Source organism: Rhinoraja longicauda, chromosome 14 (genome assembly GCF_053455715.1).
Source record: "Rhinoraja longicauda isolate Sanriku21f chromosome 14, sRhiLon1.1, whole genome shotgun sequence".
NCBI lineage: Eukaryota > Metazoa > Chordata > Chondrichthyes > Rajiformes > Arhynchobatidae > Rhinoraja > Rhinoraja longicauda.
In genome coordinates, this window is record NC_135966.1 from 9,073,673 (window position 1) to 9,095,559 (window position 21,887).

At 44.7% G+C, this 21,887-nt stretch overlaps 1 protein-coding gene across 2 annotated transcripts in view; it reads left to right on the plus strand.

The window, feature by feature from the left end:
• The first annotated feature begins 220 nt into the window (after positions 1-220).
• LOC144600033 (lymphoid enhancer-binding factor 1-like) overlaps positions 221-21,887 on the plus strand; it is a 182,697-nt gene continuing 161,030 nt past the window's right edge. For both annotated transcript variants that reach the window (XM_078411374.1, XM_078411376.1), the window contains exon 1: positions 221-328. In XM_078411374.1, coding sequence (XP_078267500.1) covers positions 242-328 — 87 coding nt within the window. In that variant the 5' untranslated portion in view covers positions 221-241. The remainder of the gene's footprint in view (positions 329-21,887) is intronic.

Below are 21,887 nucleotides of genomic sequence, written 5' to 3' on the forward strand. Positions count from 1 at the left end.
GCGTTAATGTGCGGGGATCGCTGGTCGGTGCGGACTCGGTGGGCCAAAGGGCCTGTTTCCGCACTGTATCCCTGAACTAAACTTTACAAAATGCATGCAAAACAAAGCATTTGACTGTACCTCGGTACAGGTGACAATAATAAAGCTAAACATAAACCAGTAAAACTTTCCTTGTTCTCTCTCTCTCTCTCTCTCTCCCTTTCTCCCCCACACAGTTTCAAAGCAGCATCAAGATGGAGGTATGTTCAAAGGGACATCCTACTCAGGCTACCCCCACTTCCTGATGCTCCAGGATCCTTACCTCGCCAATGGACCCCTCTCTCCCACTGTAAGTGCCAGCTACATTGGACATTGGGGCTTGTACCTTTCATGATGTGTTGCTTTACATGTTGGGATGGGAGTGGGGAGGAGGGTGGAATTAGTCACGTTGTCGAGGTTAAACTTCATCCTGATGTTACGTTCAATCTGATCTTTTCTACGACTGTTGATGCTTTATTTCAGAAAGTGACGTAGACTTTTTCGATCACACATACGGAATATTGCCCAGATATTAGTGTCTTCTGACAAATTTCAAGTCAGTAAGAATAGGATTTAATTTTAAAAAACCCGACATCACTTGTGGTGGTCTACTTGTTCCTGGTGAAGATTGAATATAAGTGCTGGGTTTATGTGTAGTGCTGGGCTGGTGTTAAAGGACATAGTGCCAGAGATGAGATTTGTCATTGTGCACTGCAAGTTGGCCACTGTGTTTTTGTTTATTTGAGTGGTCGGGATGGGGATGGGGAGGGGCAGGGGGAGGAGATGACATTTGATTTTGGCTCATTGGTCTGTCAATACTTGTGAAATAACACTAACCGCCCCAATTTACCCGAATGAGAACATGCCGACGATGCGGGGTGGGAAGTAAGTTTGTGTCTGGCAAGAAACTGTAGATGCTGGTTTACACCCAAGATGGACACAAAATGCTGGAGTAACTCAGCGGGTCAGGCAGCATCTGTGGAGAAAAGGAATGGGTGACGTTTCAGGATTCGGGCAGAAGGGTCTCGACCTGAAACGTCACCTATTCCTTTTCTCCAAAGAAGCTGCCTGTCCCGCTGCGTTACTCTCCAGCATTCTGTGTCTATCTTAGCAAGGAGCCTTTCCGTGAAAAGCCGTTTACTTCTGTGGAGGGACTTGCATTAAAATACAACCCAGAGCAAACCAGGCATTATTTATACATCGTTTGCGACTTTGGTTGGAGATCTGTTTAAAAAATAATTCTATTGTATTATTAATCTCGTGTAATGCAGCGTTTTCTGGTGCTAAGAAATCTGGAACACGGTACTTGTTTTTAAAGGAGAAGTGTAACCAATTGTTTCTTAATGTCCAACTATAGTGAAATGTAAACACAATTGGAAAAATCGAGAGTGGTTTTCTGCAATTTTAAATGATAAGTTAAATAGTAGGCACAATATCGTGCACATAGAACACAGCATAAAAATTGCAATTAAATAATCTGTACCCAGTTCAGATTGTATGGTGTTGAAATTTACTGTATTTATGTTGCCCGACTGTGATTTGCATTTCAAAGTAATATCCCACCAGTCCTTCTTCTTCGATGTGTCAAATTTTAAATCACGCAACCGTGAATAATGCTGCAAATTTCTGGACAAGAAACAACGCATTTTGACTCCGAGGAAGTCACTTTCTGGAAAGACTCTAGTTTTTCCGAATGTTTTTTTTTTTTTTCAGGTGATCGCTGCGTTAAACAAAAGACCGCCTTTGTTATGTTTTAAGGCGTAGGTCTAATTGGACCCTGTCTTACCTCCTCCCCGTCTCTGTCTCTTCCACTTGATTGAAAGCACTGTTGTGCCTGCCTGCAAACTTGCAAGGCAAGAACAGGTACCACAGACCCAACTCTCAACTAGTCAGCTTTCCCTCGTTTTTTTTTTCTCTCATTTTATTTCTAAACAAAAACTTTGCTTTATCAAGACCAATGCTCGGTGGAGCATTTTCATTTCCATCTAAACAGTCAAACACCCACAGCAGCCTGCTGCTGCTGCTGCTGCTGCGTTCAGCGCCTCGCACTGTTGTGCAATGTGCTTAGAGTGGTGGTATTTTCCTTCCCCCCTTGCAGCAGAGTTGAATGGAAACCTCTTCATAAAGACGTTTGCTTGAGGGCTAGAGGGGTGATGGGTGGGACGGGGGGTGGGGGGGGGGGTGGAATTAGATTGAGACACTATCTTTGTTGTTGGCTTAGTAACACAACACAGGCACTGTCAGAGCAAAAAAATGGCATTACTCTTTAATAAGTACTTACAGGCTCAGAGTTTCCGTGAATTAGGCACACTGTTCATTTCGTACTGAATGATATGAGCTGTCGGAAATCTCATTCAAGGAGTCGCCACGTTCAAGTGGTCAGTGTCTCTTCCATAAACTGGGAAAACTGGGAAGAGCATTTGACTTTCTTTTACCTCTGCCTAGTTCTGATTTGTACGTTTTAAACTGCTTTTTTTAATTCAAAGATGAATGTTGTTACGCGGGGAAGTGATTTTTGGTGAGCTCCTGAGGTCAAAGGAATAAAAAAGACATTATTATTATTGTTATTATTATTATTATTATTGGGAGCCGGCAATTCAAAGTGTACATGGTGTGCTTTTAGTTCAATCCTCTCACACGATCAGTCTCAGTATCTCTACAAAACTAGTTTCCACACAATAGCAAGACAACTTCAACAGAAATATCTGTGGGAAATAACACAACATGTAAAGTGACGTTTTTTTTTGTGCAATGTGTTTATTTGCATCTGCAGAGTTTTTCTCCGGGCTGTGATTGTACAGCTGGAGCCCATGTCAACAAAGATAAAATGGTGGTTCTTTTTGTTTAAGCCTTGAACATTGCGTTGGACCGTACTTTTCCCTGCCAATCTTCACATTCTTGAGCCAAACTTGGCTGCGGCCAATGCTTTACATCCAGTGTTTATGATCACAATTAACCTTGAATGAAATTAGTTCCAACTCCAAAATAAACTTTGGTAGATAAGCAAGGAAAATGATTGCACTTTAAAATAAAACCCATGAGATGTTGGGAGATGCAGTCACAGAGAGAGAAAAAAAAAACTAAGGTGGAATATATTCATCAGAAAGCAACAAAGAAGTCTGATAAATTTGCAAACACCAGAAGGATATAATGGGGTTAAAAGGCAAGGTCGGTCAAGCAGAATTGTGAATTTAAATTGTTTTCACCTAAATCGCATGTTTAAACTTTGTGCGTAGCACAGAGCTAATGTTACTGTAATCGGGGCTACATATAACACAACCATATCTTTGTTAGTTTAATATTATGCTTTTGCTTCAGCGTCATATGACTGAGGTTGAAAAGGTATTTGAAAAAAAAATTGGCCATCTGAGATTTGCTGGAATTCCTGTGACTACCAAAAGATTAGGGGAGTTAAAACAGAACATTAACAACAAGACTTCCTGTGTTCTGAAGAACACAAACATCAGAAGGCACACATATACGCTCAAAACTTGAGAGTGGAAAAAAAAACTATCCGTTAGCCCACGTGTCTGCCCGTACAACAGAAAGGAGATACAAATCTATTTTTGTGAAAAGTGACTTCGATCAAAGTGTGCACAATTAGGTTTTGTTTCAATTCTGCTGCATTAACTAGCTATTAAATAACAAATAACTATCACAGTATGCATTTAATCTCCATTCAGCAAATAATAGTAGCTGCCAAGTAGAAATAAAAGCAGTTATCGTTCTTTTGGGTCGTAAGTTCTTTATTGTAAAGTTTAGCAAATATCTGGGTAGGAAGGAACTGCAGATGCTGGTTTACACCGAAGATAGGCACAAAATGCTGGAGTAACTCAGCGGGACAGGCAGCATCTCTGGAGAGAAGGAATGGGTGACGTTTTGGGTCGAGACCCTTCTTCAGACTGAAGAAGGGGGAGAGAAAAGAGAGTATATGTATCAATGTACAACATTACAGATTTTCTGCAGGTGTTTCAGTCCCCTGTGTTAGTTTGCCTTTGTAGAATCCAGAGAGAAATTAAGTTGAGATGTTCAAACTAATTTTTAATACATATACATTCCTAGCATTTTAAATTGGCAGACTCACGGGTAAATATAGTTACTGTGAGGAATGGAAATATTATAGATAGACTCAAAATGCTGGAGTAACTCAGCGGGTCAGGCAGCATCTCTGGACAGAAGGAATCGGCGATGTTTCGGGTCGAGACCTTTCTTCAGTCTGAAGAAGTGTCTCAACCCGAAACGTCACCCATTCCTTCTCTCCAGAGATGCTGCCTGTCCCGTTGAATTACTCCAGCATTTTGTGTCTATCTATAATATTTCCATTCCTCACGGTAACTATATTTACCCGTGAGTCTGCCAATTTAAAATGCTAGGAATGTATATGTATTAAAAATTAGTTTGAACATCTCAACTTGAGCATCTACAGTTCCTTCCAACACATGGAAACATTATAGTTTGTTTTGTAGCATTTGAGGCTTTAAGGCTTGTTGGTGCTGAGGAAAAAGAGCAGTAGCTGACCAGAAAATGTTTGTTAAGAAAGAACAAAAATGATTTAAAATCTATTTTGTTCTTTGCACGGAGATATTTTATAAAGTAATATTGCAGAAGTGTCCAGTTAGGTTTATAGTTTAGTTTAGTTTATTGTCACGTGTACTGAGGTACAGTGAAAAGATTTTGTTGCTTGCTAACCAGTCAGCGGAAAGACTATATATGATTGCAATCGAGCCATTCTCTGGTACATCCACAGGTATAGATAGATACATTGATGCAATGTTCAGATTCACATACCACCAGATTCAGGGACAACTTCTTCCTAGCTGTTATCAGGCAACTGAACAACTGGTGTGCAGTCCTGAATTACTATCTACCTCACTGGAGACTCTCGGACTGTCTTTGATCGGACTTGACTGGCTTTATCTTGCATTAAACGTTATTCACATTATTCCCTTTACCATATATCTGCGGCTCGATTGTAATCACGTATTGTCTTTCTGCTGACTGGTTAGCACGCAACAAAACCTTTTTCGCTGTACCGTGGTAGAGGTGACAATAAATAAGCGAAACTAAGCTAAATCTGGCATTTCCTGTTACCTGTATAAGCGATCCTTGCCTCTAACCCATGGTTTCTCTGACCTCGTGTCCATTGGCTGTGAATCCTTACAGCTAAGCCAAGGGGCAGAGCAATGATCCGTGTTGATTTGCAAGTGCCCCGCACAAATTCACAGAAAGTATCTTATTTTTATTCGGCACACCTCCAAATGCTTCCACTGAGATTGGATGCTGAACAAAATGGTCTGATAGATTAAAACATGGCGAGGGTGGGGGGAAATCACAGTGTTTTTGTTTTTTGCCTGTAACTGTAGAGATGGTGTATAATCTGCAGACGGAGACGTGCGACGTTTTCTCATTCAACGCGAGGGCAGGTTGTAGTTCGGAATAGCAGGGCTTGATCTGAATTGAATGTGTTCCAATAATTCACTTGTAAAGAGACATTTTTCCACTCTTGTCCAACAAGCTGACAATACCTTGGTCGTTGTGGTTGACGGACCTGCTGGATTGAATCCAGGCAGACCAGACCTGTTCCTTTAAAGTCACCAGCAGCTGAATTGGTGAACTAAAGCAGTTTAGTTCAGATTGCTTTGAATTCTCAAATTCTACAGTGCACAAAAGGCCACGTTATTATCATACCAGCATTTTTTTAAATAGCCATTTGAGCAATGCAAGAAATATAGTTATTGAGTATTATTTAATATCCATTCAATAATTTAAGCTGACTACACCGACCCACAGTACATATCAAAATGTGAAGAAAGGAACTGCAGATGCTGGTTTACATCGAAGGTAGACACAACATTCTAGAGTAACTCAGCGGGACAGGCAGCATCTCTGGTGAAAAAGGAATGGACGACACTTCGGGTGAGACCCTTCTTCAGACTGAGGGGCAGCATCTCTGGAGAAAAGGAATAGGTGATGTTTCGGGTCGAGACCTTTCTTCAGACTAGTTTCGGTTTTGACTTGAAATGTCACCTATTCCTTTTCTTCATAGATGTTGCCAGACCCATTAGGTTACTCCAGCTTTCTGTGTCTATCTGCAGTTCCTTCTCACATATCTTCCTTTCTTTATCAGGCTTCTGAACGGTCCTTCCAAGAGCTAGGGTACTGTCCAATTGAGCCCCACCCCATGGGTGGTAAGGAACTGCAGATGCTGGTTTACACCGAAGATAGACGCAAAATGCTGGAGTAACTCAGCGGGTTAGGCAGCATCTCTGGAGAGGAGGAATTGGTGACGTGTCAAGTCGAGACCCTTCTTCAGTCAGGATAGAGGGGAACTAGAGGTGTGAATAGGTATAAAAAACAAACGAATGAAAAGAACAAATCAGAGCCAGCACTGATGATCTGTTTGGATAAGATGCAAAATGAAGCTTTTCACCAAGGTTTGGCATCTTATCCAAACAAATCAGATATACTACGCATAAATATAATCAAATCAAACTCGAGTACAACAGGTTGAGCAAAGGAGAAGGTACAGAGTGCAGAATATAGTTCTCAGCATTGTAGTGCACCAGTTCCTTAGACAAAGTCCAATGTCCACAATGGGCTAGGGGGAAGCCAACAATGGACAATTGTGGCCACCTTTCCTTGATCATCAGTTTAGATTATTTTATTGCCCGGTGTACCGACACGTGACAATAAAAAATCGAAACCAATTGCAGCGAATTGTGGACGCAGCCCAGACCATCACACAAATCAACCTAACTTTCCATTGACTCAATTTATTATCTCACGCTGCCTCGGCAAGGCCAGCAGCATAATCAAGGACGAGTCGCACCCTGGCCACTCCCTCTTCTCCCCTCTCCCATCCGGCAAAAAGTATAGAAGTGTGAAAACGCACACCTCCAGATTCAGGGACAATTTTGTCCCAGCTGTTGTCAGGCAACTGACTCATCATACCTCAATTAGAGAGCAGTCCTGAACTACTATCCACCTCATTGGAGGCCCTCGGACTATCTTTGATTGGACTTGACTGGCTTTAATCTTGCACGAAACGTTATTCGTAGGAACATAGGAAAATAGGTGCAGGAGTAGGCCATTTAGCCCTTTGAGCCAATATAATCATATCATCATATCATATCATATATATACAGCCGGAAACAGGCCTTTTCGGCCCTCCAAGTCCGTGCCGCCCAGCGATCCCCGTACATTAACACTATCCTACACCCACTAGGGACAATTTTTACATTTACCCAGCCAATTAACCTACATACCTGTACGTCTTTGGAGTGTGGGAGGAAACCGAAGATCTCGGAGAAAACCCACGCAGGTCACGGGGAGAACGTACAAACTCCTTACAGTGCAGCACCCGTAGTCAGGATCGAACCTGAGTCTCCGGCGCTGCATTCGCTGTAAAGCAGCAACTCTACCGCTGCGCTACCGTGCCGCCCTTCATGGCTGATCATCCAAAATCGGTACCCTGTTCCTGCTTTTTCCCCATATCAATAGACAATAGACAATGGGTGCAGGAGGAGACCATTCGGCCGTTTGAGCCAGCACCGCCATTCAATGTGATCATGGCTGATCATTCTCAATCAGTACTCCATTCCTGCCTTCTCCCCATGCCCCCTGACTCCGCTATCCTTAAGAGCTCTATCTAGCTCTCTCTTGAATGCATTCAGAGAATTGGCCTCCACTGCCTTCTGAGGCAGAGAATTCCACAGATTTACAACTCTGACTGAATTTTTTTTCCCTCATCTCAGTTCTAAATGACCTACCCCTTAATAGCCCTTGATTCCTTTAGCCCTAAGAGCTATATATAACTCACTTTATTCCGTTTATCATGTATCTGTACACTGTGAATGGCTTGATTGCAATCGTGTATTATCTTTTGGTTGACTGGTTAGCACGCAACAAAAGCTCTTCACTGTACCTCAGCACACATGACGATAAACTAAACCAAGCTAAACTAAACTAAACCTAACCAAACAAGATGGAAAAGCTATACCGAGATCCTGTACCGCACAAACTCATTCTCTGTAATTAGTGCTGAAACATTTATACTGCTTGAATCGTCCAACTTCAAAAGACAAGCAACTAAAATATATATCATATAGAAGATTGCAATTAGCCAAACCCTACTATTGAAGGGGTTAATTTTTGTTTTGCCCCATGCTGGGGCTACTAGTCTAACTTCAACTCTTGTTTAATATAGATTGAAAACATATTAAATCTGCAAACAATTATATTCTTATTTCTTCAAGCAGAGAACTCGATTAAAGACTCATGTTGCAAAACATTAAATTGGAGCCCATTAAAAGTACACAACTCCGCTCAAGAAATCTACAAACTGTTCCAGAAGAGTTCTGTGACCAATAAAATTCCTATGTCAAACTACTGAGGAGGTCAACGGCAGCCATCTTGGTTCCTTTCAACCAAACATTTTGTAGGTTGAGGGATACGAAATTGCAGATTAGTAGGAGTTAGATTCGGGCTAACAGATTCACGGGATTATGGGGAGAAAGCAGGATACATGACTATGTGGGAAAAGAAGCTTTTCTTTTACGGGCTGCTTGTTGAAATGTTCCACCCACCTGCATCTCGGTCATCCTCCATGTTTCTCTGTCGTCTCCGCTCAATAGACTCTCGCACCCGATGCAGGCCGGGGTTAGATTGAAGCCAGGTAATCCAGGGGGCTCAGTCTAAGACTAAAGGGGAGGCCATTTAAAGCTGAGATGAGAAAAAAACTTTTTCACCCAGAGAGTTGTGAATTTGTGGAATTCTCTGCCGCAGAAGGCAGTAGAGGCCAATTCACGGGATGGAGCTCTAGGGGCTAGCGGAATCAAGGGATATGGGGAGAAGGCAGGCACGGGTTGCTGATTGTAGATGAGCAACCATAAATCACAATGAATGGCGGTGCTGGCTCGAAGGGCCAAATGGCCTCCTCCTGCACCTATTTTCTATGTTTCTATGTTTTACCGAAGTGTGGAAACGCACACCTTCAGATTCAGGGACAGTTTCTTCCCAGCTGTTAGCAGGCAACTGAACCATCCTTTCAAGAGAGAGTTAGATTTAGCTCTTAGAGCTAACGGAATCAAGGGATATGGGGGAAAAAGCAGGAATGGGGTACTGATTTTGGATGATCAGCCATGATCATATTGAATGGCGGTGCCGGCTCGAAGGGCCGAATGGCCTCCTCCTGCCCCTATTTTCTATGTTTCTAGACGTTGTAGATATAGCCCAGTCCATCACTCGGTCCATGCTTCCCACCATTGTCTGCATCTACACGTCACGCTGACTCGGAGAGTCAGCCAACGCAACCAAACACTTGCCCTTCCTTAGTTATTCCTTCTTCTCCGTGCCCCCCTCCGGCAGAAGACACAGAAGCTTGAGAGAGCGTACCACCAGCCTCAGGTACGGCTTCTTCTCCTCTGCTATCAGCCTTCTGAACCTTTATAAGCTGGGGTACCGTCCGATTCACCTCTGTCCCATCGCAGACATTGGAACTAATGCACGACACTGCTGAGAACTGTGATCTACACTCAATCTTCCCCTTTGCTCCATCTATTCTACTTGAGCTGGACTTGATTATGTAATTCTGTATGCTATTTCTGATCTGTTTGGACAGCATGCAAAACAATGTACCTCGGTACACGGGACGACGGTAAACTTAAAGCTAAACCTAAGCAAGAAGTTCTACGGCTCAATTGCTATTGAGGGCGTGCAGCGAAGGTTTACTAGGTTAATTCCCGGAATGGCGGGACTTTCATATGTTGAAAGACTGGAGCGACTAGGCTTGTATACACCGGAATTTAGAAGAATGAGAGGAGATCTTATCGAAACGTATAAGATTATTAAGGGGTTGGACACGTTAGAGGCAGGAAACATGTTCCCAATGTTGGGGGAGTCCAGAACCAGGGGCCACAGTTTAAGAATAAGGGGTAGGCCATTTAGAACTGAGATGAGGAAAAACTTTTTCAGTCAGAGAGTTGTGAATCTGTGGAATTCTCTGCCTCAGAAGGCAGTGGAGGCCAATTCTCTGAATGCATTCAAGAGAGAGCTAGATAGAGCCCTTAAGGATAGCGGAGTCAGGGGTATGTAAGTTAATTGGCTGGGTAAATGTAAAAATTGTCCCTAGTGGGTGTAGGATAGTGTTAATGTACGGGGATCACTGGGCGGCACGGACTTGGAGGGCCGAAAAGGCCTGTTTCCGGCTGTAGATATATGATATGATATGTATGGGGAGAAGGCAGGAACGGGGTACTGATTGAGAATGATCAGCCATGATCACATTGAATGGCGGTGCTGGCTCGAAGGGCCGAATGGCCTCCTCCTGCACCTATTGTCTATTGTCTATTGATAACCCAGCAAGATTCGTATTAACCGTGAAGGAGAATGCTTCCTTATTTCCCAGCATGATATTGTTGGCGGTCCACAGAGTTTCCAGGAGGACCATGAAACTGGACATATTGAACGATTGATAGTTAAATAGGGATTGTGTTGGCGTTTCATCATAGTTACTGCAGGAAACTCACCCACCCACGCATGCTTTGGTTATTTATAAGCAGCTGAGAGCCTTCCATGACTTGTATACAAACAAGGCGTAGCAAACCAATGTAGTCGAGCGTCAAGATTGTTTTATCGTCCTATGTCCCAGATACAACAATGAAGCTCTTACTTGCTGCAGCACAACAGAATATGTAAACATCGTACACTGTAAACAATATGATAAACGAGAGAGAAAAAAAAGTTCAGTGTGCCAGAGTGCCAGTGCCAGAGTGCCAGAGACCCGGGTTCGATCCTGACTACGGGCGCTGTCTGTACGGAGTTTGTACGTTCTCCCCGTGGGTTTTCTCCGTCCGGGTGCTCCAATGTCCTCTCACACTCCAAATACACATTCAGGTTTGGAGGTTAATTGACTTCTGTGAATTGTAAAACTGTCCCCAGTGCATAGGATAGTGATGGTGTACTGGATGACCCGCTGGTGGGCCGAAGGATCTGTTTCCACGCTATATCTCTAAAGTCTAAATTAAAATCTAAATTAAAACAGCATCTGGGAAGGTGGGTCACGGAATGGCAGATCAAATTTTAACTTGGACAAGCACTAGGTGTTGCATTTGTTACAGAGCAGAAGTCACACAGTAAATAGCAGTGTCCTGAAGAATCTTGCAGAGAGGTGGAGACGTAGGGATACAAGTACTTAGTTCCTTGAAAGGGGTGTCATAGATAGACAGGCGTTTGGCACACATGCCTTCGTTCATACAGGCATTGATTGCAAGAGTTCGGATGCGATGTTACATTGTATAAGACAGGGCAGCACGGTGGCGCAGTTGTAGAGTTGCTGCCTTACAGCGCCAGAGACCATCCTGACCACAGGTGCTGTCTGTACGGAGTTTGTACGTTCTCCCTGTGACCTGCGTGGGTTTTTCTCCGGGATCTCCGGTTTCCTCCCACACTTCAAAGACGTGCAGGTTTGTCGGTTAATTGGCTTGGTAAAATTGTAAATTGTCCCTCATGTGTGTCGGATAGCATTAGTGTTCGGGGATTGTTGGTCGGCAGGGACTCGGTGGATGGAAGGGCCTAGTTCCGTGCTGTATCCCTAAACTAAACATTAATGAGACCACAGGTGGAGCCTTGTGTGAGGTGCAGTTCACCTGGCTGTGGGAAGGATGTCATTAAGCTGGACAATAGACAATAGGTGCAGGAGTAGGCCATTCAGCCCTTCGAGCCAGCACCGCCATTCAATGCGATCATGGCTGATCACTCTCAATCAGTACCCCGTTCCTGCCTTCTCCCCATACCCACTCACTCCGCTATCCTTAAGAGCTCTATCCAGCTCTCTCTTGAAAGCATCCAACGAACTGGCCTCCACTGCCTTCTGAGGCAGAGAATTCCACACCTTCACCACCCTCTGACTGAAAAAGTTCTTCCTCATCTCCGTTCTAAATGGCCTACCCCTTATTCTTAAACTGTGGCCCCTTGTTCTGGACTCCCCCAACATTGGGAACATGTTATCTGCCTCTAATGTGTCCAATCCCCTAATTATCTTATATGTTTCAATAAGATCCCCCCTCATCCTTCTAAATTCCAGTGTATACAAGCCCAATCGCTCCAGCCTTTCAACATACGACAGTCCCGCCATTCCGGGAATTAACCTAGTGAACCTACGCTGCACGCCCTCCATAGCAAGAATATCCTTCCTCAAATTTGGAGACCAAAACTGCACACAGTACTCCAGGTGCGGTCTCACCAGGGCCCGGTACAACTGTAGAAGGACCTCTTTGCTCCTATACTCAACTCCTCTTGTTACGAAGGCCAACATTCCATTGGCTTTCTTCACTGCCAGCTGTACCTGCATGCTTCCTTTCATTGACTGATGCACTAGGACACCCAGATCTCGTTGAACTCCCCCTCCTCCTAACTTGACACCATTCAGATAATAATCTGCCTTTCTATTCTTTCTTCCAAAGTGAATAACCTCACACTTATCTACATTAAACTGCATCTGCCATGTATCCGCCCACTCACACAACCTGTCCAAGTCACCCTGCAGCCTTATTGCATCTTCCTCACAATTCACACTACCCCCCAACTTAGTATCATCTGCAAATTTGCTAATGGTACTTTTAATCCCTTCGTCTAAGTCATTAATGTATATCGTAAATAGCTGGGGTCCCAGCACCGAACCTTGCGGTACCCCACTGGTCACTGCCTGCCATTCCGAAAGGGACCCATTTATCCCCACTCTTTGCTTTCTGTCTGTCAACCAATTTTCTATCCATGTCAGTACCCTACCCCCAATACCATGTGCCCTAATTTTGCCCACTAATCTCCTATGTGGGACCTTGTCGAAGGCTTTCTGAAAGTCGAGGTACACCACATCCACTGACTCTCCCTTGTCAATTTTCCTAGTTACATCCTCAAAAAATTCCAGTAGATTTGTCAAGCATGATTTCCCCTTCGTAAATCCATGCTGACTCGGAACGATCCCGTTACTGCTATCCAAATGCTCAGCAATTTCGTCTTTTATAATTGACTCCAGCATCTTCCCCACCACTGATGTCAGACTAACTGGTCTATAATTACCCGTTTTCTCTCTCCCTCCTTTCTTAAAAAGTGGGATAACATTTGCTATCCTCCAATCCACAGGAACTGATCCTGAATCTATAGAACATTGAAAAATGATCTCCAATGCTTCCACTATTTCTAGAGCCACCTCCTTAAGTACTCTGGGATGCAGGAAATATTCACAAGGATGTTGCCAGGACAGAACCAAAGATACTAGAGGAACAAGATGGACCTCTCTGTTGAAATTGCCTATACTCAAGGGTAGTACGCAAAAGAGCGTAACGTCCGCCATTTTAGTAGGCAAAACCCGCCGTTCACTATGCCTCTCGCAGTGTGATCAGCGTTTTGGGGGAACAGTATGTGTGATGATATCAATAAAATGCAGAATATATCTCATCTATCAATTCACAGATTTTTGTTTTTAAATGTTTCTGCAAGTTTCTGCCTACTAAAATGGCGCCGTGACATACTATGGTTTTTAGGGTCGAGTGGTCTATCTTGTTCCTCTAGTATCTTTGTTCAGAACGGCTTACACATGACAATACTAAACTCAAACTTAAACCTAAACCTATTAATCTAGGTATTGGCTGTAGGGCTATTTAAGCTGAGAGCTAAAGTGGACTGCAGCAAAGGGTAGAGGTGCAGAAACGATGGAACTGCAGATGCTGGTATATACCAAAGATAGACACAAAGTGCCGGAGTAACTCAACGGGCCAGGCAGCATCTCTGGAGAAACGTTTCGTGTCGGGAATCCCTTCTTCAGATGCAAACTGGCCAATTGCTCTCCACTTATCTGTGCCAAAACACTCACATCGGATGAAACTGCAGCGACTGGAATCACTAAACCTAGCATGACCCGAAATCTATGAGTGGTTATCAGGTCCGTATGGTCTCCGAGATGCAGTCTCGTCATGAACTAAGATAAGCTGTGGGAAGGAACTGCAGGTGATAGTTTAAACCGTAGATGGACACAAAAAAAGCTGGAGCAACTCAGCGGGTCGGGCAGCATCTTTGGTAAAAAGGAATGGGTGACATTTCGGGACAAGTCTGAAGAAGGGTCTCGACCCGAAACGTCACCTATTCCTTCTCTCCGGAGATGCTGCCCGACCCGCTGAGTTACTGCAGCTTTTTGTGGCTATCTTTAAGACAAGCTGTAAGCCTCCACAGTGCTTTTCACAATTTAAATTAGCAGTTAACACAGTTAATATCCTAATTAACTTAATGCGTTGACACGCACTCAACAACTGAGGCATTAAGAGGATTTTTCTTTGCCTTTATAACTAATGAAATCACAGTAACCAAACCTAATAGGCATGGCATATTTTCTTCCTACTTTGCTGATGAATCGTAAATTTAATAGACTCTGACCAGAACTTCAACCATGTAAGATATTAACTTTTTTTTTTTGTTTCGTCGCTCTCAGCTTTTTCAAGGTTATTGTAAATGTTCTTGATTTTTTTTTAATTGGTTGTGCCAGTGGAACAACCAATTTCAAATAAAAATGATCGTTTCAGATTTCATAAAGATGCATAAAGTGCACTCTGAATTCCACACCATAGTATTAGAGTCATACAGTGTAAAAAAAACCCAGACCCATCGGCCCAACTTGCCCACACCAACCAACATGTCCCACCTACAATGGTCCCACCTGCCAGCATTTGGCCCATACATCCCTCTAAACCTGTCCTATCCATATACGTGTCGAAATGTTGCGGTCGTCCCTGCCTCAACTATCTCCTCCGGCAGCTTGTTCCATACACCCACCACCCTTTGTATGAAAGGTTCCTATCTAATTAGCCCCCCTCACCTTAAACTTATGTCCTCTGGTTCTCGATTTCCCCTACCCTGGGCAAACCTATGTCCTCTGGTTCTCAATTTCCCCTACCCTGGGCCGAGGGCTCTTCAGTCGGCAGGACCGGTAACTTGCTTGAAGGCTCGTCGGTCGGTGGGACCGGGAACCCGCCCGAGGGCTCGTCAGTCGGCGTAACCGGGAGGGAGCTGGACGCGTTGGACGCGATGAGCAAGGGCCGGTGGGAGGGTGAACCTGGGTAATGCCTCCAGTGCCATCAAGGTCGGCTGCAGGAGGAGCTCCCCCCCCCTCCCCCGGGGCACAAAGATGGCCGAGCGAGGCGAGGAGGGGAGAGGAGAGGGTCGGCGGGAACGGCTCCAGTACATCGAGCACGCGGGCCGACCGGACCTTGGACCAAGTCCGCCAAAACTGGCGGCGCCCTTCTTGCGTAGTATCTGCAAAACAAATTCCACTGTGCCGTTACAGATGTGACAAACAAACCACTATTGACCAGCAGAGAACGCTTTGATTTATGACATAGCGCCTAGATTCACCGAGGCAGCTTCATTCACTAACTCTGTGAGCTGTGGGGTGGGCGGTGGAAATGGGTTGGGTTGGATTCAGAGCAGATGCGACCTGAAGCCATTCAGTGGTGTGGTTTTTCTTCTAAAGCGCTGCTGCCGTTTATGAGAACCACTTTTTCCGAAGTTCAAGGAAAGCTTGAATATCTTGTGTGGGGCGAGAGCAAACAGAACTGAGATAAATGTTATCTGATTTTGTTTTGTTTGGAGGGTTAAACAAATAGACGCTGAGACTGTGGTCGAGATGGGAAGGCAACATCTCGCAGTGAGAATATCTATAACCACAAGAACACCTGTTATGTATCTTGCAATCTTGATAACCAGACGTAAACAGGCTGGCATTTAACTACTGAGCATGAGGGTGGCAATCTACATTATTTTCTTTTCTTTCATCTTGTCAGGTGCAAGGTTTTTTCAAGAGTTTAGTCCTTTTTCTTTAATTATAGCCTCCCTTTTTCATTCCTCTCCTCACTTGGAAGAAGCCAAAAGAATAGGAACAGTTTCGCCAAATGCACACTGTCTTTTTACAAAGTCAAGGGAAGGGAATCAAGAAACAGAGGGCAGTCACAAAACGCTGGAGTAACTCAGCGGGACAGGCAGCATCCCTGGATAGAAGGAATGGGTGACGTTTCGGGTCAGGACCCTTCTTTCAGACTCAGCCAGAGGACACGGGTTTAAGGTGAGAGGGGCAAGATTTAATAGGAACCTGAAGGCCAACTTATCCACCCAGAGGGTGGTGGGTATATGGAAAGAGCTGCCAGAGGGGGTTCACAAATTATAGGAGCAGAATTAGGCCATTCGGCCCATCGAGTCTCCTCTGCCATTCAACCATGCCTGATCTATCTTTCCCTCTCAACCCCATTCTCCTGCCTTCTCCCCATAACTTTTGACACTCTGACTAATCAAGAACCTGCTTTAAAACTGCCCATTGACGGTCCCCAGAGCATCCTTGGCAATGAATTCCACAGATTCACCACCCTCTGACTAAAGAAATTCCTCCTCACCTCCTTTTTAAACGCACGTCCTTTTATTCTGAAATCTATTTTATTATTTTATTCTGAAAGGTGGCTTAGGCAGGTACGATAACGGCGTTTAAAAGACACTTGAACAGATACTTGGATTGGAAAGGTTTAGAGAGATATATGGACCAAATGCAGGCATATGGGACTAGCATAAATGGGACATCTTGGTCAGCATGGATGAGTTGGGCCAAACGGCCTGTTTCTGAGCTCTATGACTCTAATCATAATCATACTTTATTAGCCAAGTATGTTTTGCAACATACGAGGAATTTGATTTGCCCAACAGTCATATCAATAATAAGCAACAAAATGCACCAAAATACATTTTAACATAAACATCCCCCACTGTGACTCCTCCACATTCCTCACTGTGATGGAAGGTGAAAAAAAAGTTTGACCTCTTTCCTTCTTTGTTCTCTCGCGGTTGAGGGCCTCGAGCCTTCCATTGACGGGACGATCTTGGCTCCCTTAGCCGGCGGTCGGCCCCTCTGCATCGGGGGGATCTCAGCTCCCCCGCGCATGGCGATCAGACCCCGGGTCGGGGCCGGTCGAACCTCTTGCGACTTTGGAGCTTCCCGACATCGCCCTCTACCCGAGACTGCGAGCTCATCGATGGTGAAATCCGTTGGAGGGTCGATCCCAGGCAAGGGATGGCAGTGACTCAAGTGGCTTGGTGAAGCAGCCCCAGTTCCTGATGTCCACATAAATGTTATTTCTAGAGAACACAGGATAATATTTAGCAGCTGGATTCCCATCAGGTTTTACCTTCAGATTATAATGTTCCAGGGATTTACTTTTAATATTTGTATGTTGTTGTTAGATTTGAGCATTTGTGGAGCAGCTTTAGGGCAGTGGATGTGGTGCTAGATTTATTCTATGGGTTCTTGTAAGACGAATGAGGCCAGCATTAACTAGCTATCAAAATGCACTAAATATTGACAGGAAGAAAGTTGATACATTTACAATAAATATTGGAAAAACTCCGCCAGACTAAGCAGATCCTCAGAAAGAGAAACAAAGTTAAAGTTTCAGGTCAATGATCTGTTATCAGAATTGACATCCTTTGTTACCCAGGGCCATGAGATGTCACAGCCAACATTATCCCTGAACAACCTTCCACAGTGCTGTTAAACTGGGAATTGCAGTACATTGGGCAGCACGGTGGCGCAGCGGTAGAGTTGCTGCCTTATTGCGCCGGAGACCCGGGTTCGATTCTGACTACGGGTGCCGTTTGATTTTAGATTTAGAGATACAGCGCGGAAACAGGCCCTTCGGCCCACCGAGTCCGCGCCGCCCAGCGATCCCCGCACATTAACACTATCCTACACACACTAGGGACAATTTTTACATTTACTCAGTCAATTATCCTACATACCTGTACGTCTTTGGGGAATGGGAGGAAATCGAAGATCTCGGAGAAAACCCACGCAGGTCACGGGGAGAACATACAAACTCCGTACAGACAGCGCCCGTAGTCAGGATCGAACCTGAGTCTCCGGCGCTGCATTCGCTGTAAGGCAGCAACTCTACCGCTGTGCCACCGTGCCGCCTGTTTGTACGGAGTTCTCCCCGTGACTGCGTGGGTTTTCTCCGGGTGCTCCGGTTTCCTCCCACATTTCAAAGACATACGGGCTTGTGGAATAATTGGCTTCGGTAAAAGGTTGTAAATTGTCCCCAGTGTGTGTAGGACAGTGTTCGTGTACGGGGGTAATCGCTGGCCGGTGCGGACACACTGGGCCGAAGGGCCTGTTTCCACTCTGTATCTCTCAACTAAACTAAGCTAAATTATATCAGGTTCAGATGGCGAGAGACGTGGAGAGGCATTTGAGAAATTAATTTCTGTGCACCACAGCAGAAAGCCAGGACAGTCATGTTGCAGCTTTATACCACTTTGGTTAGGCCGCATTTAGAGTAATGTGTGCAGTTCTGAACGCCCGATTACAGGAACAGTGTAGAGGTTATGGAAAGAGTGTAGGTTTACCAGAACGCTGCCTGAATTAGAAGGTTTGAGCTATAAGGAGAGGTTGGACAATTTTCCCCATGCTGGAAGTGTCAAGGACTGGAGAACATTGCTTTCAGGAAAGTGGGGCAAAGTGGGGCATGTGTGGGACACGCCTTTTACACAGAAAGTGGGAGAGTGGTGGGCGTCTGGAACATGCTGCCAGGGGTGGTGGTGCAGGTAGGTATGACAGTGGGATTTAGAAAATAGATGCAGGAGGAGGCCATTTGGCCTTGCGAGCCAGCACCATGCATTGTGATCATGGCTGATCATCCACAATCGTTAACCCGTGCCTGCCTTCTCCCCATATCCCTTGATTCCACTAGCCCCTAGAGCTCTATCTAACTCTCTTTTAAATTAATCCAGTGAATTGGCCTCCACTGCCCTCTGTGACAGAGAATTCCACAAATTCACAATTCTCTGGATTGAAGATGCTTTTAGATAGGGACAGGAAATGGAGGGATATGGATATGGATCGCATGCAGGCGGAGGAGATTAGTTGTGCTTGGTGTGATGTTCAGTGTGGACATTGTGGGATGAAGGGGCTGTTCCTGTGATGCACTGTTCTCTGTTCAATGTACTGCCCTTGTCTTTCACACTGCTGGAGATCGGGGATTCGGGGGGCGGGGGGCTGATGAAGAGTCTTTGGTGGATTGTTCCAGCACATTCTGGAAATAGTGCACACGGTGCTTTGATGGAGAAGGAGTTGTTAATTAAAGTGGTAGATGGATTACATTATGAACAAGATTGTTTTGCTGTGGTCGCTGTTTAGAAGGCCTTGTAACTATAAGTGAAGTGTATTACCCGACTTGATTAGAGACCATATAAAAAAAAGCTTTTCACGATACCTCAGTACTTTAGTTTAGTTTAGTTTCGTCTCGAGATACAGCACGGACACAGGCCCTTCGGCCCACCGAGTCTGTGCCGACCCGCTGATCACCACATACACTAGCACTATCCTACAAACTAGGCACAATTTACATTTTTTACCAAAGCCAATTAGCCTACAAACCTGTACGTCTTTGAACTGCGGGCGGAAACGCGAGCAGCCGGAGAAAACTCGTGGGCTTTCCACCCCCACTCCAAAGACGTACAGGTTTGTAGGTTAATTGGCTTTGGTAAAAATTGTAAATAATCCCTGGTGTGTCAGATCGTGCTAGTGTAATGGGTGATCAGCTGGCCAGCACAGACTCAGTGGGCCGAAGGGCCTGTTTCCACACTTTATCTCTACACTAAACTAAACAAAACAAATTGTCCAGTTGTGTAGGTTAATTGGCTCCTGTAAATTACCGCCCCTAGAGTGTAGGATAGAACTAGTGTACGGGGTGATTGTTGGTCGGCACGGACTAGGTGGGCCGAAGGGCCCGTTTCCATGCTGTATATCTAAACTAAACTGAACTAAATGATATCAAGTTCAGATGGTGTGAACCCCCTAAGCGATGGAGATAGATGATTGTGTGTTTATTGCTACGTGTGGTGCAGTAAGAGAAACATGAAAGGAGTAAGCCTAGTCATGGAGACAGCCATCACCAGAATGGTTATGTTAACAGAGACTGAAAATAGTCTCTGCATTTTAAATATGTTAAAACTAGCCACATCAAGTAGTTTAAATTGGCTTTGAACATGGGATTTCTTTCCCCCTTTGCTATTATGATGCATATTTGCTAATTATTTCTCAAAAGTGGATGGTCTGGCTTGTGTTGCTAGCACGGATCATTAGGAGCAAGAATATGGCGCGATTGGGATAGCGTTGAATACTGTGCGGTTTTAAACCTTTTCAGGGTAAAATAAAAATGCGTGAAAAATATTCTTGTATTTAAATTTGTGGAGTCATAGACAGAGTCACAGATTGATACAGTGTGGAAACAGGCCCTTCGGCCCAACTCGCCCACACCGGACAACAATGTCCCAGCGATACTAGTCACACTTGCCTGCGCTTGGTCCATAACCAATGATCGGAGATTTTGTTGGGTATTTAGTTTAGTTTAGGGATGCAGGTCCTTTGACTCATCGTCTACACCGACCAGCAATCCCCGCACATTAACACTATCCAAAACACACACCTGGGACAATGTTGCATTTACACCAAGCCAATTAACCCACAAACCTGTACGTCTTTGGAGTGTGGGAGGATACCGAAGATCTTGGAGAAATCTCGCGTATGTCACGGGGAGAACGTACAAACTCCCGTTTGCAGACAGCACCCGTAGTCAGGATCGAACCCGGGTCTCTGGCACTGTAAGGCAACAACTCTACCGCTGCTCCACTGTGCCTATCTAAAAGCCTCTTAAACGCCATGGTCGTAGCTGCCTCCACCACCACCCCCGGGAACATGTTCGAGGCGAGGAAAGACACAAAGTGCTGGAGTCACTCGGCGGGTCAGGCAGCATCCACGGAGAAAAAAGATGGGTGATGTTTTGAGTCGGAATCCTTCTTCAGACTAATAGACAATAGACAATAGGTGCAGGAGGAGGCCATTCGGCCCTTCGAGCCAGCACCGCCATTCAATGTGATCATGGCTGATCATTCTCAATCAGTACCCCGTTCCTGCCTTCTCCCCATACCCCCTGACTCCGCTATCCTTAAGAGCTCTATCCAGCTCTCTCTTGAATGCATTGAATTAATTGCAGGGGTGGGGAGGGGAGGGGGAGGGGGGAGAAAGCTAGGAGGGTGGAGGGGCTGGACAAAGCGTGGCAGGTCATAGGTGAACACGGGCGAGGAGGGGTCGGGATGCTCCTTAAAAATATTAAAAATGCTCCTGTAACATCTTTACTCTGTACTATCTGGAATAACTCAGCAGGTCAGGCAGCATTTCTGGAGAGAAGAAATAGGTGACGTTTTGGGTCGAGACCATTCTTCAGTCTGAGAGTCAGGGAGAGGGATATGAGAAAGATAGACAGTGGTAAATTAAAGCATTTTACTTCCTTCTGAAGATATATTAATAAATGGTAAAAGAAAAACACAGATGCATTTCAACCCTTTATTGAAAAAACTGATCCCAGAGTCAACAATAAGTTTTTAATGTTACAACATTTACTTTACATAATGCCATCTGTTCTAGTTTTTTTAATTTACTGTGTGTTCTACACTTTTACAGGAAGAAAGACTGTTTTAAGAGATGTTTCAGTGCCGTCTGTTTATGTAGAGTTTGTTTACGAGCATGAAATGGCACATCTAGTTAAAAAAAAAAATCAGGAACGCAGAGAAAAAGAGGAAATCGGAAAAGCTTGCAAAAGAGTTCACGTCAACGTTTTGTCATAAAGGTATCATGCGATTTTACTGGTTGGAGAGGCCTGCGTAGAGTATAGGAAAATGCTTTAGTCGAACCCGAGGTTCACTTGACGTCACAAAACATGCATTGAAAGCAAACAACTATGCTTGGTATTTAAACATTGCCAGCTTGCAATCTAGTGGTACCT